The 12,823-nt window shown below is 37.2% G+C and overlaps 1 protein-coding gene across 10 annotated transcripts; it reads right to left on the bottom strand.

Moving 5' to 3' along the window:
* Nucleotides 1-4,358: 4,358 nt before the first annotated feature.
* On the bottom strand, nt 4,359-9,887 carry LOC147491191 (uncharacterized). Of its 10 annotated transcripts, none has more exons than XR_015198110.1 (10): nt 9,746-9,887; nt 9,193-9,332; nt 8,158-8,307; nt 7,875-8,018; nt 6,789-6,916; nt 6,452-6,646; nt 6,230-6,348; nt 6,049-6,115; nt 4,756-4,931; nt 4,359-4,541 (listed from the first exon to the last, which is right to left on the bottom strand). XR_015198110.1 is itself a non-coding variant. In XM_086565089.1 (7 exons), the coding sequence occupies exons 1-6, from the start codon at nt 9,774-9,776 to the stop codon at nt 6,253-6,255; spliced, it is 675 nt and encodes a 224-aa protein (XP_086421215.1). In that variant the 5' UTR covers nt 9,777-9,887; the 3' UTR covers nt 4,793-4,931; nt 6,230-6,252. The 10 variants fall into 10 exon arrangements, 2 of the variants coding, with proteins under 2 accessions (XP_086421215.1, XP_086421214.1); XR_015198109.1 differs by having other exon boundaries at nt 4,359-4,653; nt 4,760-4,931; XR_015198111.1 differs by having other exon boundaries at nt 4,359-4,653; nt 4,760-4,931; nt 6,230-6,267.
* Between the last annotated feature and the right edge of the window lie 2,936 nt (nt 9,888-12,823).

Raw genomic sequence — 12,823 nt, 5'->3', positions numbered from 1 at the left:
GAACTAAACTCAAAAAATAATTAATGAAAATCAAAAATCGAATGCAACCTGCATTAAACTAACCTTATAGAATAATTGGTGGGAAATCGAAAACTAAATGCAAATGCATTGAAATAATCTTAAAGAATAATTAACGGAAAATCAAAAAACGGATATAATTGTATCGAACTAACCTCAAAGCATAAATAACCATAAACTAGATGCATATGTATTGAACTAACCTTAAAGAGTTATTCACGGAAATCGAAACTGATCCAAATGCAATGAACTAATATCAAAGACTAATTAACGAAACATTGAAAAATGGATGAAACTGCACTGAATTAACCTAAATGAATAATTAACGGGAAATTATAAATTTGATGTAACTGTATTGAACTAACCTAAAAATATAATTAATGGGAAATCGAAAACTTGATGCAAATGCATTGAACTAACCTCAAAGAACAATTAACATAAAATCGAAAATTGGATGCAACTGCATTGAACTAACCTCAAAGAATAATTAATGGAAAACCAAAAACTGAATGCAACTGTATTAAATTAAAATAAGAGATTAACTAATGGGAAATCAGAAATTGAATGCAAATGCATTGAAATAACCTCAAAAAATAGTTAACTGAAAATTGGAAGTCGAATGTAACTGCATCGCACTAATCTCAAAGCATAATAGCCTTCTCACATGAGTAATTACGAGTAATTAAGAACCCAAAATGAAAGCGAGTTTATAAAAATGACTCTTTACATGTATGCAAACTCGATAGAAATTTTAAACTATTGAACTAACCTAGAAAAACAATTAACGGGAAATCAGAAACTGGATGCAGATGTATTGAACTAACCTCAAAGAGTAATTAACGGGAGATTGGAACCTGGATGCAAATGCAATGAACTAATCTCAAATACTAATTAACGAAACATCGAAAATTGGCCGGATGCAACTGTACTGAATTAACCTTAATGAATAACTAACGGAAAATCATAAAGTGGATGCAATTGCACTGAACTAATCTCAAATAATAATTAACAGGAAATTGAAAACTTGATGCAACTGCATTGAACTAACCTCAAAAAATAATTAATGAGAAATTAGAAATTGGATGCAACGTACTACATTAAACTAACCTCAAAAAATAATTAATGAAAAATCAGAAACTTGATGTAAATACATTGAACTAATAACCCTAAAATATATTTGTATTATATGTAGAGGGAATAAATGTCTTGACAAATATAGTTTTGCATTTTAAGTAGTGTTAGTCATAATTCATTTATTGTGATTAGAAATGTCTTGCTATTCATGTAGCTTCAATATTATCTTCGCCACATTGGGCATTCTAACAAAACTTTAATCAAACTTTTATTGTTAAACCTAACAATAAAAAAAAGTCGATTAGTTTTATCAAAGTTTGATGTTTCCTTTTTATAGAGAGGTGTAAGAAATTTAAATGAGTAATTAATATAATTTTCATATCTCAAAGCTATGCATAGTTGCTAATATTTTTTAGAATAATTTAATATAACGACACCGGTTCGTAAGACACGTTCATGTGATAAATCTTTTCAAGTGGCGTTAGTGTATTTGTTCCTAGGCCCCACAAATGTGGCCCAATATAAGCCCAATTCAATACAAGCCCATGCCTCGAGCCCAACTATAAACAAGCCCACGCTCAGAGCCCAACTATAAACAAGCCCACGCGCAGAGCCCAACTATAAACAAGCCCACGCCGAGCTTCCGGTATGCTTAGAGCCCAACTATAAACAAGCCCACGCCGAGCCCAACTATAAACAAGCCCACGCCAGAGCCCATGCTCGAGCCCAACTATAAACAAGCCCCACGCCAGAGCCCATGCTCGAGCTTAACTATAAACAAGCCCACGCCCGAGCCCAACTATAAACAAGCCCACGCCAGAGCCCATGCTTTCGAGCTTATCTATGAAAAAAGCCCATCTTTGAAAGCCTACATTCCACGAAATGGCAGTTCTCCCGCCCGTTCTCCAACTTCATTCCACGAAATGACATATGTCCCGGGCCAGTTCTCTAACTTCATCCCACGAAATGACAGCCCCCCGCCAGCTCTCCAACTTCATCCCATGATTGGGCCCAGTTCTCCCATGTTCTCAACTTCATCCCACGGTCGCCGACAGATGTCCCGCCAGTTCTCAACTTCATCCCACGAAACAGTTCTCCCGCCGGTTCTCCAACTTCATTCCACGGTAAATGACAGTTCTCCCGCCAGATTCTCGACTTCATTCCACGAAATGACATATGTCCCCCGGTTCTCGACTTCATCCCATCGAGTAGACAAACCCGCCCGGCTCTCCAACTTCATCCCATGATTGGGCCGGTTCTCGCCAGTTCTCCAACTTCTTCCCACGATTGAATATTGAGAAGCGAGGAAGTAACTATCACCAATGCTACCTATAAAATCCAACCTTCATCATTTTTCCGAACTCTACGCAATCGAGACTTGATCCCAAGCAATATCTTTGGGTACGTAGGGCAACTTCAAAACCGAAGTCCATCTCATCTTTCCCCAATCACCATCTCCTTCACCATCTCCGAACACATTACTCACAACCCTCAATCAGGGTGTGTTTTGGCAAATCTTCTTTAAACATATTTGGCTTCGTGTTCTACCACCAACCACAAAACAAAAGTTACGTCCAATGACTTCTCGAAAAACAAACAACGGTGAAAGTATCCCTTTTACCGCACAAGTTCAGCATTCACCTTCTGCTGCGAATTCATTTTCCAAGTCCGATGGTCCTCGGCCATCTGCGACTGAGAGAGTGGGTATTCACGTACCAGATCCATCAACTCAGGTAGACCGTCGTCTCCGACAATTGGAGAGCAAGAATAACAATCTGAAGAAACAGCTGCGTCAGTGTCACAGACCGAATTTCTAAACAATTAAAAAAAATGAATAATTGAAATATAAATATCTCAACCATCACTTGGTTCAATTGTCTAAAAACCCAGGCTATGACGGGGGGAATACAACACATGTCAAAACCTAAAACCCACATCACAACAGGATCAACTTAACAACAAAAATCTCCAAATTCCTCAACTATCACTTTATTAAAAACTTTCTTCCATCCCAATACAAACATAAACAAACTTTAAGAATAACAGTTTCCAACATCGTATTCTCATGTCATATAAAAAAATGTAACCTACGTTATTACATCATTCCAAAGATCAGACCTAATAAACTAAACTCCCAGACTGCTCCAGGCGAGAATCCAAATCACACGCCACGATTCCACTGCCTTCCACCTATGTTCCCAAGAACACACCCACGTTGCCAAAACAAAGCAAACATGGGTCTGCAAATTGAATTTGCTGGTATGAGTAGACTAACACATATAAACATTTCAAACTTTTCTTATCCAACTAACACTTTAAATCTATTATAACCTAATCATTCTCAGCTTGGAAGACAGTTAGTTCCGTCATCTCATCCGGCATAGTTTCTTCCCAAGCAAAACTTCCATTTGTTTAACTTCCATTGTATTAACTCATTCTATTAACTCTTTTAATATCTAAACCATTGAATTACACTTACCGATATCCGCCGTTGTATAAGGGTAGGACCGCGTCCCTGCACAAAATGTTATTAAGTCATACCCTCCTGCAAAAGAAAGTTAGAACTTGCATATATCATATGTAGATATCCTATGTATTCAAAAGTAACCCCAAACACTCGCATAATCCAAGAATACAACTAACCCGCAAGGCGAATACCTTAGTTCCTCTCTAGGGCAGTCCAAACAATCTGGTCATTCATGGCACATTCAATGAATACCCGGGTCATTCATGGCACATTCAATGAATACCCTTATATAACGCTAACGGGCCATTTATGGCACATTCAATAAATGCCCACCTAACACACTACACCATAACAGGCTATTTGCAACGGCAAAAAACCGTTGCGAATAATTTTCGCAGAACGCTTTTAAGCGTTACCAAATAGGCGTCGGTAAAGTGTTGGAAATATTTGCAACGGTTTTTTGCCGTTGCAAACCAAATTTTCCAACGGTTATTAACCGTTGCAGAGTGACAATTACTAACGGTTAAAAAGCGTTGCAAACTAAATTTTCCAACGGTTATTAACCGTTGCAGAGTGACAATTACTAACGGTTAAAAAGCGTTGCGTAATTTGATTTGTAACGATTATTGATGATGCTTTAATATTTATTTTTGCTTTGCAACGGTTTACAACCGTTACTAATGTGTTGATATTGTAAAAAAAATTATTTTTATTTTTTTCTTGCCCTAAATTTGAACCTCCTGGTTTCATATAGAAACAAAGAAAATTACCAATGCTTTTGCAAATAGGACGAAAGAAATTAATCAAAACAGGAGCATTTGTATTATGGTTTGATGACTAAATCTCACAAGATAGTGAAAGAGGTAAAAGAAACTACCTCATCTATACAGCAACCAAATAAAAAATACAATTTTATGAAATCAAATAAAATACAATTCTATACTCCCAAGCAAAGTTTTGTACATCCTGACAACTTCAAATCCTATCAAAGATGACAACAATAATCCACAATCCTTACATTGCCAAATGAAGTCATAGTGCAACATGAAGATGAACAAGAGTCTTGAGAAGAAAAACGAACCTTCTCATATACCCTAGTCGAAAAATAAGAAACCTTTTAGGCCTTGTATAACTTTTTTAGTAAGGAAATAGACAATGGAACTATATGTATAAATAGGAGGGATAAACAGTAAGACTCACAGTCACTGTATGGTCCATAATAGACCCATATGAGGAGTCATAGCCAATCATGGAGTTGCACAACATCAGCCAACACATTTCAATACATCAGAATCGACAGCACACAATCACTTCAGATCAATAGTAAAATCACGAAAGAGAACAAAAGCTAACCAGTATAAAAGTTGTCCATCTGTGAAAAGAAACACAGCAGTTATCAATTAAAATCTGATGGGTAATGTGTAAGGCACTAAATAAACTAAAGAGTAGCCAAAGACCAATAAAAACAACCACACCCATACATAAAAATAAAAATAATGAGATTGCTATAAATGGAAGGTAAAAACATATCCGGCGGTATGCCAACTTTCAAAATCCCAGGTTTCGTAATACATGTGGCGGCAATTACAGGCTGTACCACATAACATGTCATATATGCTCATTTAACATACTTGTTAAATCTGCATACATTGACAAGCCAAACAAATAAAAAAATTTAAAGAAATGTGGATATGTTATAAATTTCCACCTATCTGTGTCGGATACTATATGAACATATTGAATGTTATAAATATGACGGAGTAATTGCAACAGTTACATTATCATCAGGAGTGGTTACAAAACCAAGGGTCCCTACGAGATGGAGACGAATGAGGAAGGAAAGATTTTTTTTTCATAATTTAACAATCGTATTATTGTTATTATTGTTGATTTGGATAACGGATAATTATCAACGATTATCTGTGGATGTAGCCTGTAGGCATTATGCCGTAAGTTATATCTATGAACTCTTTTATATCATTTTACAAGCAATTCCTTACTAACATAGATCGTAGAAATTATGTGTTAGTAGTTGCTAACCTTGATATAAGAATGTGGTCGTCTGACAGGATGAGCCATGGGACCAGAATCCTAGAATACAGTAGCTTGTGTTACAGTTAACACCAACTATTGGCTTACTTAGTTACTTTCCTAGGTAGCAACAAATGGTGTGCATATGAATCAGGAAAGATGGGTTATGCCATAATTGTAGCATCATGCTATTAACACTATAAAATTAATCAAGGTGATATTATGTTTGTCTGTGTTCCTTTCGTTAAGAATGAGTTTTGAAAAGGATGGCACTTAACTGCTTAGATATAATATAAATATACAACTCAACATAAAGCACTAAATACAGTGCACAGAGCCATATCAATAGAGTGGTAAATTGTCATCCTATATTCCAAAATCAGATATAAGAAATGAGCATTTAACATGAAAGCAGATCTGATTGAATTTATGGATATAAGAAAAACTTGAATATTTACGTGGCACAACTTCAAGTATGCTGCGGTTTTTTGCAGCCTCATCCCAAAACTGTCTGAATCTTGCAGTCTACAGGACAAAAATACAAAAAAAAACAGCAAAAAAAAAGAAAGAAAGAACATAAGCAGTCATTTCAGGCATACATCTGCATGTGAGTATTAACAGATATATTGGAAAACATACCTCTAGATAGTGCGACAAAACAATCAGTGCCAAGTAGCCTGAATCAGCATGCAGAAGAATTAGACACATTACCAAGAACAAATCTCGAGTGAAAACGAGAAAGGCACTCAAAAGCGAACCTGAAAATGTGGAGGAGCTGTTGCAATTCAAAATTTCCAGGGAAAATTGCTTTACCAGTGATGAAAAAGTAGTCTAAGTAACTGGAAATAAACAAAAACAAACCTGAAGTTCATCCTGCCCCCATTCATAACAAGTCCATGCATGAAGCATAGCTTCTTTGACTTTCCCTCTCCGTTGAACATCAATCGGATCATCCTTAACAACATTCGTAATCATAGTTTCACCTGAAGCAGATTTAAATTCTTGCAGCTGATTCTGCAATCGAAGCAAGTCTTGAGATAATTTGGTCATCTCTGCCTGCCAAATTGCCAATCAATAATCATGTTAATTAATTAATTTGTTAAAAATATAATAATAATAATAAAAAAGAAGAAGAATAAAGTGTTGCTATTGATCTCAAATCTGTCAAAAGTGTATATAATTCTGTGAGAGAGAGTACCTATCACCCATGGCTCCAAAGGTAATTGTTGGGTATGATGCTGTTGCTCCTGTGTGAGGATTAATATAGATTGGAAGCAAACCATCAGCAGGGTAGTTCTTACCAATCTCTGTGATAACATTCTCCACCTGAAATATCAGCATGCAGACCCATATATCATTGATAAAGATTTGTTCCATATCTCTAGGTTCAGTAGGATGAATTCAATCCTCCACTGAGTAGGAGAACCTTAGAATCGAAATAAACTGATAGATGAACAATGGAGCTCAAAAAACCCCAAAAGAAGACAAGTTTGTGGTCACAGTGGAGCATCATTTACAAAAGCCAGTATTTTAAAAATAACAACAGGCCTTCCAACCAATCATAGGACCACATAGTTGCGAAGTAATTCAAAAATCATCTAGCACATAGTAACATTTCTAACTATTTTTCCCAACTCGAAACACCTTTTAAAGCGGAGCCAACTGAGGTATCATTAGGAGAACACTAAGATTATGAGGTTGTTCCATAAGATTTTGTTCCAGGACACATCAATTAGAGCATTTGCAATGGGGGATGTAAATCTACACCTCCAGATGGGAGCCACAAGGATTTACACACCCCACCACAGACTACTGTATGGTATTTGTTTTTACACCCCATCTCAATTAAGTTACAAACTTGTAAAACAAAACACAGACGTCACTGAGAACACCATTAGAAATTTCCTAGTCGCAATAATTTTCAAGTAACTGGCATGTCACTCCTAATGGCGTGCGAGTTGCAGGACATAATGCGGGTGACCAGTATGTGGAAACATATACATCTAACATCTCAACTAGGTTGGAACCCCTTAGCCTACTTATCATTTCCCATCGTTTTACACAATGACCAGGCATCTAAAAGGATATAATGGTATGTCGCCTATATGCACTGTCCCACTAGAGTCTTGTTTAAATGGTTAACCCTCATCTCAAACGGAATCTAATCTACATAAACTAGAGAGTTCTGGTTTACAATCTTACAACACAGCTTGTCAATATCAGCATTTGTACAAGTAATGTTATATGCCCTACTTTCATAATTTGGTGGGACAAGAAAATTTACCTCAGCCTCACTAACCCAGACCGAATGAGCTGCCAACAAGTTGCCTTGTAGGAAATTTATTTTCTCCAAGTAGGTGACGGTTCCATGATCAACTTCTCGAGTATCCACAACAAGTTGATTCTCATAAGGTATTTCTGCAACATGCTATACAAATATAAAAAGGCTAAGCACTGGAACCCACAAACCAGCTCTAGTCGAATAAATTCCATGGACTCAGTAAAACAGAGTTTAGTACGAGGAACAGAGTAACTCTACAAGAAAACAGACAGGTTCAAGGTTTTACCATGTGAATGCCTGTCTTTAGTTCTTTTGCTGTGTCGCTGGTATCAATCAGTAACTTATCAGTTGCATTCATTATTTGTCTAATCCCAAGCCAAATTCTGATGCGCCCATCTGCTGTATCATGATGTTTGTTGTAAAGTTGTTTCTGGGACTGTTCCCTTGAAATATATTAACTATAATTATACCACAAATGATGGAAATAATGATTTACGAAACATGGATTAAAAATGACACTAACAAGTACCAACAAAAACAGTGGCGGGAAACAAAATGAACTTAACAATATCACATATTCACATCCAGCTAACACACTGACGTAAAAATAGGTTTTGATCTACCACTTCTTCCAGAACAGAATCATCCTTGGATGCTGCCTAGAGAGGAACAAACTTAGTGATGCTACAAAAAATAAATGGAAACATCACATTTCAAATTAAAACCAATTTATTCATCTAAGACGAAATTGCAGATGTAGATCCAGGCATGAATTCTGCTCCACCACAATTACTTGTCTACTAAATCCTACTTAATTGGGAGATGCAGCATTTTGGCCCATTATGTCCCACTAGGAAATATTGTGGAGGTTATCAGTTCACACTTCATCACATTACCTCACATACAGACGAAAGTAAAAATTCAAGATTTTCATGGTAGCAGACATCTAGCCTCAAAGTACACAATTGCAACGCAACTAATATCAACACTTCTCTGGCACGACTCTCCATTATTTTTCTAAAGAAGTTAGCCGATCTATTGATGGAAAACATTATATTACAAATTTAATAAAACTAGCAGGTCAGATCAGATGTTCTAAGTTCTAACCCATATTAACAACTCAATACCTAAAGCAACAAAAAAATTGGAATAACCTAAAGCAATACTTTACAGCCCATAAAAACTTTGTGCTACAAAATGAGGTGAGCAATCAATAAATATCAAGTAGTAGTAGTGAAGTCAGAATTTCAGTCCATTACAGCTTATACTGAGAGAGAAAGTGAGATGTTCAAAAAGAAAGAAAGGGAAGAGGATGTTGAACCTGAATACAGTAATCAGTTGTATGAAGAGCCCAATTTCCAGGTAATCCCTGACCAGAATCCATGGTTGACTGTGCTAAACATGCACGCAACCCCAATACTTCCACTGCCCTTGCCATTTCAGACACATGTTGCCCACCCGCTTCAACAAAGCATGTCACATGAGTAAATGTACCATATTATATACATTACTTTGTCGAATAATCAGGGAAATGAACTTACGCCGGATCGTATAAGTTCGATTCCACAAAGAAGAGTGGAAATATAAGAATCCTCCTTAGTCATGTTGGCTTCATAAGGCCATATACATTAGTAGTTTCATTTTCAAAGTTCACAATTTCTAAACTTCACGTCACAATTGGGATTTAATTTTTTTTCTCATATTCTTAATAGATCACGTACAGAGAGAAAATCAAATTAAACAAACACAAAAACCAGGTAAAGGAAGTTTTGTTAATTAATAATAACCAACACAAAAACAAACATTTTTATGTGCAATTCTGTGCAATTCAGCGGTGAAATAGAAAAATAAAAAATAAAAAAACTAGATTATACCTAGGCATGATACCATCGGGTTGGATTCCATGTTCGAGACAATAAAGTTACCAACTTGAATCCCGGCCTGATTCAGATCTGCGTTCTTTTTTGCAAAGAAAGAAACTAGATCTGGAAAAAGATACTAGATTTGAAGGCAAAGAATTTGTACGGATTCAAGGATTTGGAGAGAGAAGTAAAAATTTGAGGAGTGCGAGATCGGATCTTGAAATGCGGCGGTGAGAGAGAGAGGAGAGAAAGAAACTTATGTTTTATACTTAGACCGAAATAATAGAGCGGCGATTTTTCTTTGTTTCACTATTTCGCGAAATTTTAATTTGTAACACTTATCTAACGATTTTTAAGCGTTAGCAATTAATTTCTGAAATTCACTCAAATAAACCAACACTTTGCAACATTGCCAACGCTTATTTAACGTTAGTAAATTGCTAACGGTAAATAACCGTTGCAAAGCAAAAAAGGTGCGTGTTGCAAATATCCTATTATAGTGTAGTGACATATGACATCAACAGTCATAAAACTCAATTTCCAAAACTTGAGTCGTGGAGTTCTAAAAGAGTGCGGTAAATTTATTTACGCATTATTGAACTTTATTTTATGTATCATTTCAGAGAACGAATGAGTATCTTCATTCCTGTATTTTTGATTTACGCTATTAGTTTTATTAGTGTCATGGATCATAGCATTGGAGATCGTAAAATAATGCAAAATCATCATAGTTAATACACATACACATCGCGATATATAGAGGTCTTAGCCTAAAAGTCAAGTATGCTAATAGCCTTAATAAAACCCAAATCATAATCTCCGAATTAGGTCAACCGGTCAAAGTCAACCCCGGTCAAAGTCAACTCGTCAAAGTCAAAGTCAACCATCATGGTGTCAAGTCAACCGCCGTTTTCATGTTCGACCGGGTGCGGTCATAGCCATGGTTCACGTTGACTAAGGTCAAAGGTGTATTTACTCGTGGGCTCACGGTTAAGCCATTAGTTCGGGACCTAACCGGGCAAGCCCAAACCTTAACCCGAAAGTCAAACATGTAAAGACCCGAAAGATCTATTTTAAGTCCTACATGGACCGCCCTGGCTAAAATATTAAACGCCCAAAACTTATAATGAAACAGCCCAAAACACAACCGAAGTTCTACCAAAACTTTAAATTAAACCATCCATAAATTTCAAAACAAATGAAAAAGGGCCCAACCACTTAAATTAGATTTCGCCCACATAACACACTTAACTAAAACCGCCCAACTAAACTAATGTTTTGGCCCAAGCCCAAAATCGATTAATCGTTCATCTTCTTCACTCCACCACCACCACCAAAATCGGCACCACAGCCTTTCCACACCACCACTACACAAACCCACCGATTTTAATCCTCACAAAAACCAACAACATTAAAGAAAACAAAAAGCCCAAATCGTCCATTCCCAACATCACCAAAACTAGATCTAAAATCGTTTCGGCCACCATTAAAGCTTGTTCCAAGCTCCAATCGACAACCCACACAACTCTCAACCACCACTAACCAACCAATAACCAAACATAGTTCAAACAATTGTTAAAACGATAAACCCTAAGTCCCAAGATGGCATTAACGCCATTAACGATGGCTCGAGCTTTCTCAAGCTTCCCCCTGACATCACGCATGACTACACAACCCAATCACGGTTTAATCAACCAATACAAACAACAATCACCCACCAAACAAAGCAACATAGTATAAAGCAAGACGATTCATGGGCTAAGCCTCCATGAACGCTTGTTCATAGCGTCGGCAGTCCACCCAATATCCAACCCCGACAGTCTAACGATTATAACATAAACCCAATCATCCACAAGAGGAATTTAAAACCAAAATTATCCATTAAAAAATAGCCCAAAAAACTAAAAAATTAAAAAAATAAACTAAAAAAATAAGAATAAACTCGATCGGGATGAACTTGTTTGTATCTCGGTCATTCTCTCCAGAAACCTTGGGAAAGGATTTTCAGCTATCCCCAAAAGTTAAGGCCGAAGTTTTAAGGCGCTTAACTCCCAAAATTAACTTCACCGCCACTAGACTTAACTGTCTTTAATTTAACAGAACTCAAGTATTTTTCTATAATGCCCAAACTACCCCCAAAAACATTTTTTTCTCTCTCTCTACCGGGCTTAACTTCAAATTCTCGTCTTCTTCTTGTTTCTTACTCACTCCTTCTGATAGATCCTTTCTTCAATCTAATCGATCTGAACCATTGGATGATTAGATTTTGACCACAATTTAGATGTTGAGATAAAGGAAAAAAAAAGAACAAAAATCATAGCTAAATGGGGTAGTGCTACAGCAAAAACATTTCTGTAGTGGAAGAAGAAGACCCATACACTATGGTGAATCACCGTCCTCAAACCCCGGTGACCAACAACAACAACAACAACGGTGGCGTTAACGTTCGAAACACACCGGCCCATTCATCCTCCAATATCCCATGGCCCAGCCCATACCCACACGGTGCAGCCAGTCTACTCCCAGTCGGAGTGTCTCCTTCCCCAGCTAGATCCTCAAAATCCACTCCCGCAGATTCTTCCGTCGTCCTTTCCCTCCGCCCTCTCCGGCTAAGCATATCAAAGCGGCGCTCGCAAAGAGGCAAGGACCTGCCAAGCCCAAGGAGGGACCCATTCCCGAAGACTGGGCTGAATTGGAGAGGCCACTTGACAAGAGTTTCGGATATGCCAAGAATTTCTGGTCAAAGTATGAATTGGGAAGGAGGTTGGAAGGGTCATTTCGGCCACACTTGTTCTTCTAAAGTCAAAAGAGGGGAGTTTAACAAAAACATTACCTAAGTCGAGAATTTGAAGGTAAGCCCAGTAGAAAGAGAGACAAAAATGTTTTTGGGGTAGTTTGGGCATTACAGAAAAAGTAACAGTTCTGTTCTGTTAGAGGTCTGAGATAGATTGGGGGTATGATTCAAATTTTGGGGGTTAAACACAAACTCGACATAACTTTGGAGGATAACTCAAAATCACTCAAACCTTTATAGTCCCAAATTTGGCTTGGGCTTGGGCTTGGCTTGGGCTTATGCTCGGGTTGAAAGAC

This window comes from Coptis chinensis, chromosome 6 (assembly GCF_015680905.1).
Source record: "Coptis chinensis isolate HL-2020 chromosome 6, ASM1568090v1, whole genome shotgun sequence".
In the NCBI taxonomy this organism is placed as follows: Eukaryota; Viridiplantae; Streptophyta; class Magnoliopsida; order Ranunculales; family Ranunculaceae; genus Coptis; species Coptis chinensis.
Note: the sequence above shows the minus strand (reverse complement) of the source record. Positions and strands in the feature narration are given on the sequence as shown.

Excerpts from the sequence above, each read along its gene's own strand:
- LOC147491191 (XM_086565089.1), bottom strand. The coding sequence starts at position 9,776 with ATGGAATCCAACCCGATGGTATCATGCCTAG. Across the intron at positions 9,333-9,745 it reads CCCGATGGTATCATGCCTAG|CGGGTGGGCAACATGTGTCT; the intron begins GTATAATCTAGT and ends GCTTTGTTGAAG. Across the intron at positions 8,019-8,157 it reads TAAAGACAGGCATTCACATG|CATGTTGCAGAAATACCTTA; the intron begins GTAAAACCTTGA and ends ATATTTGTATAG.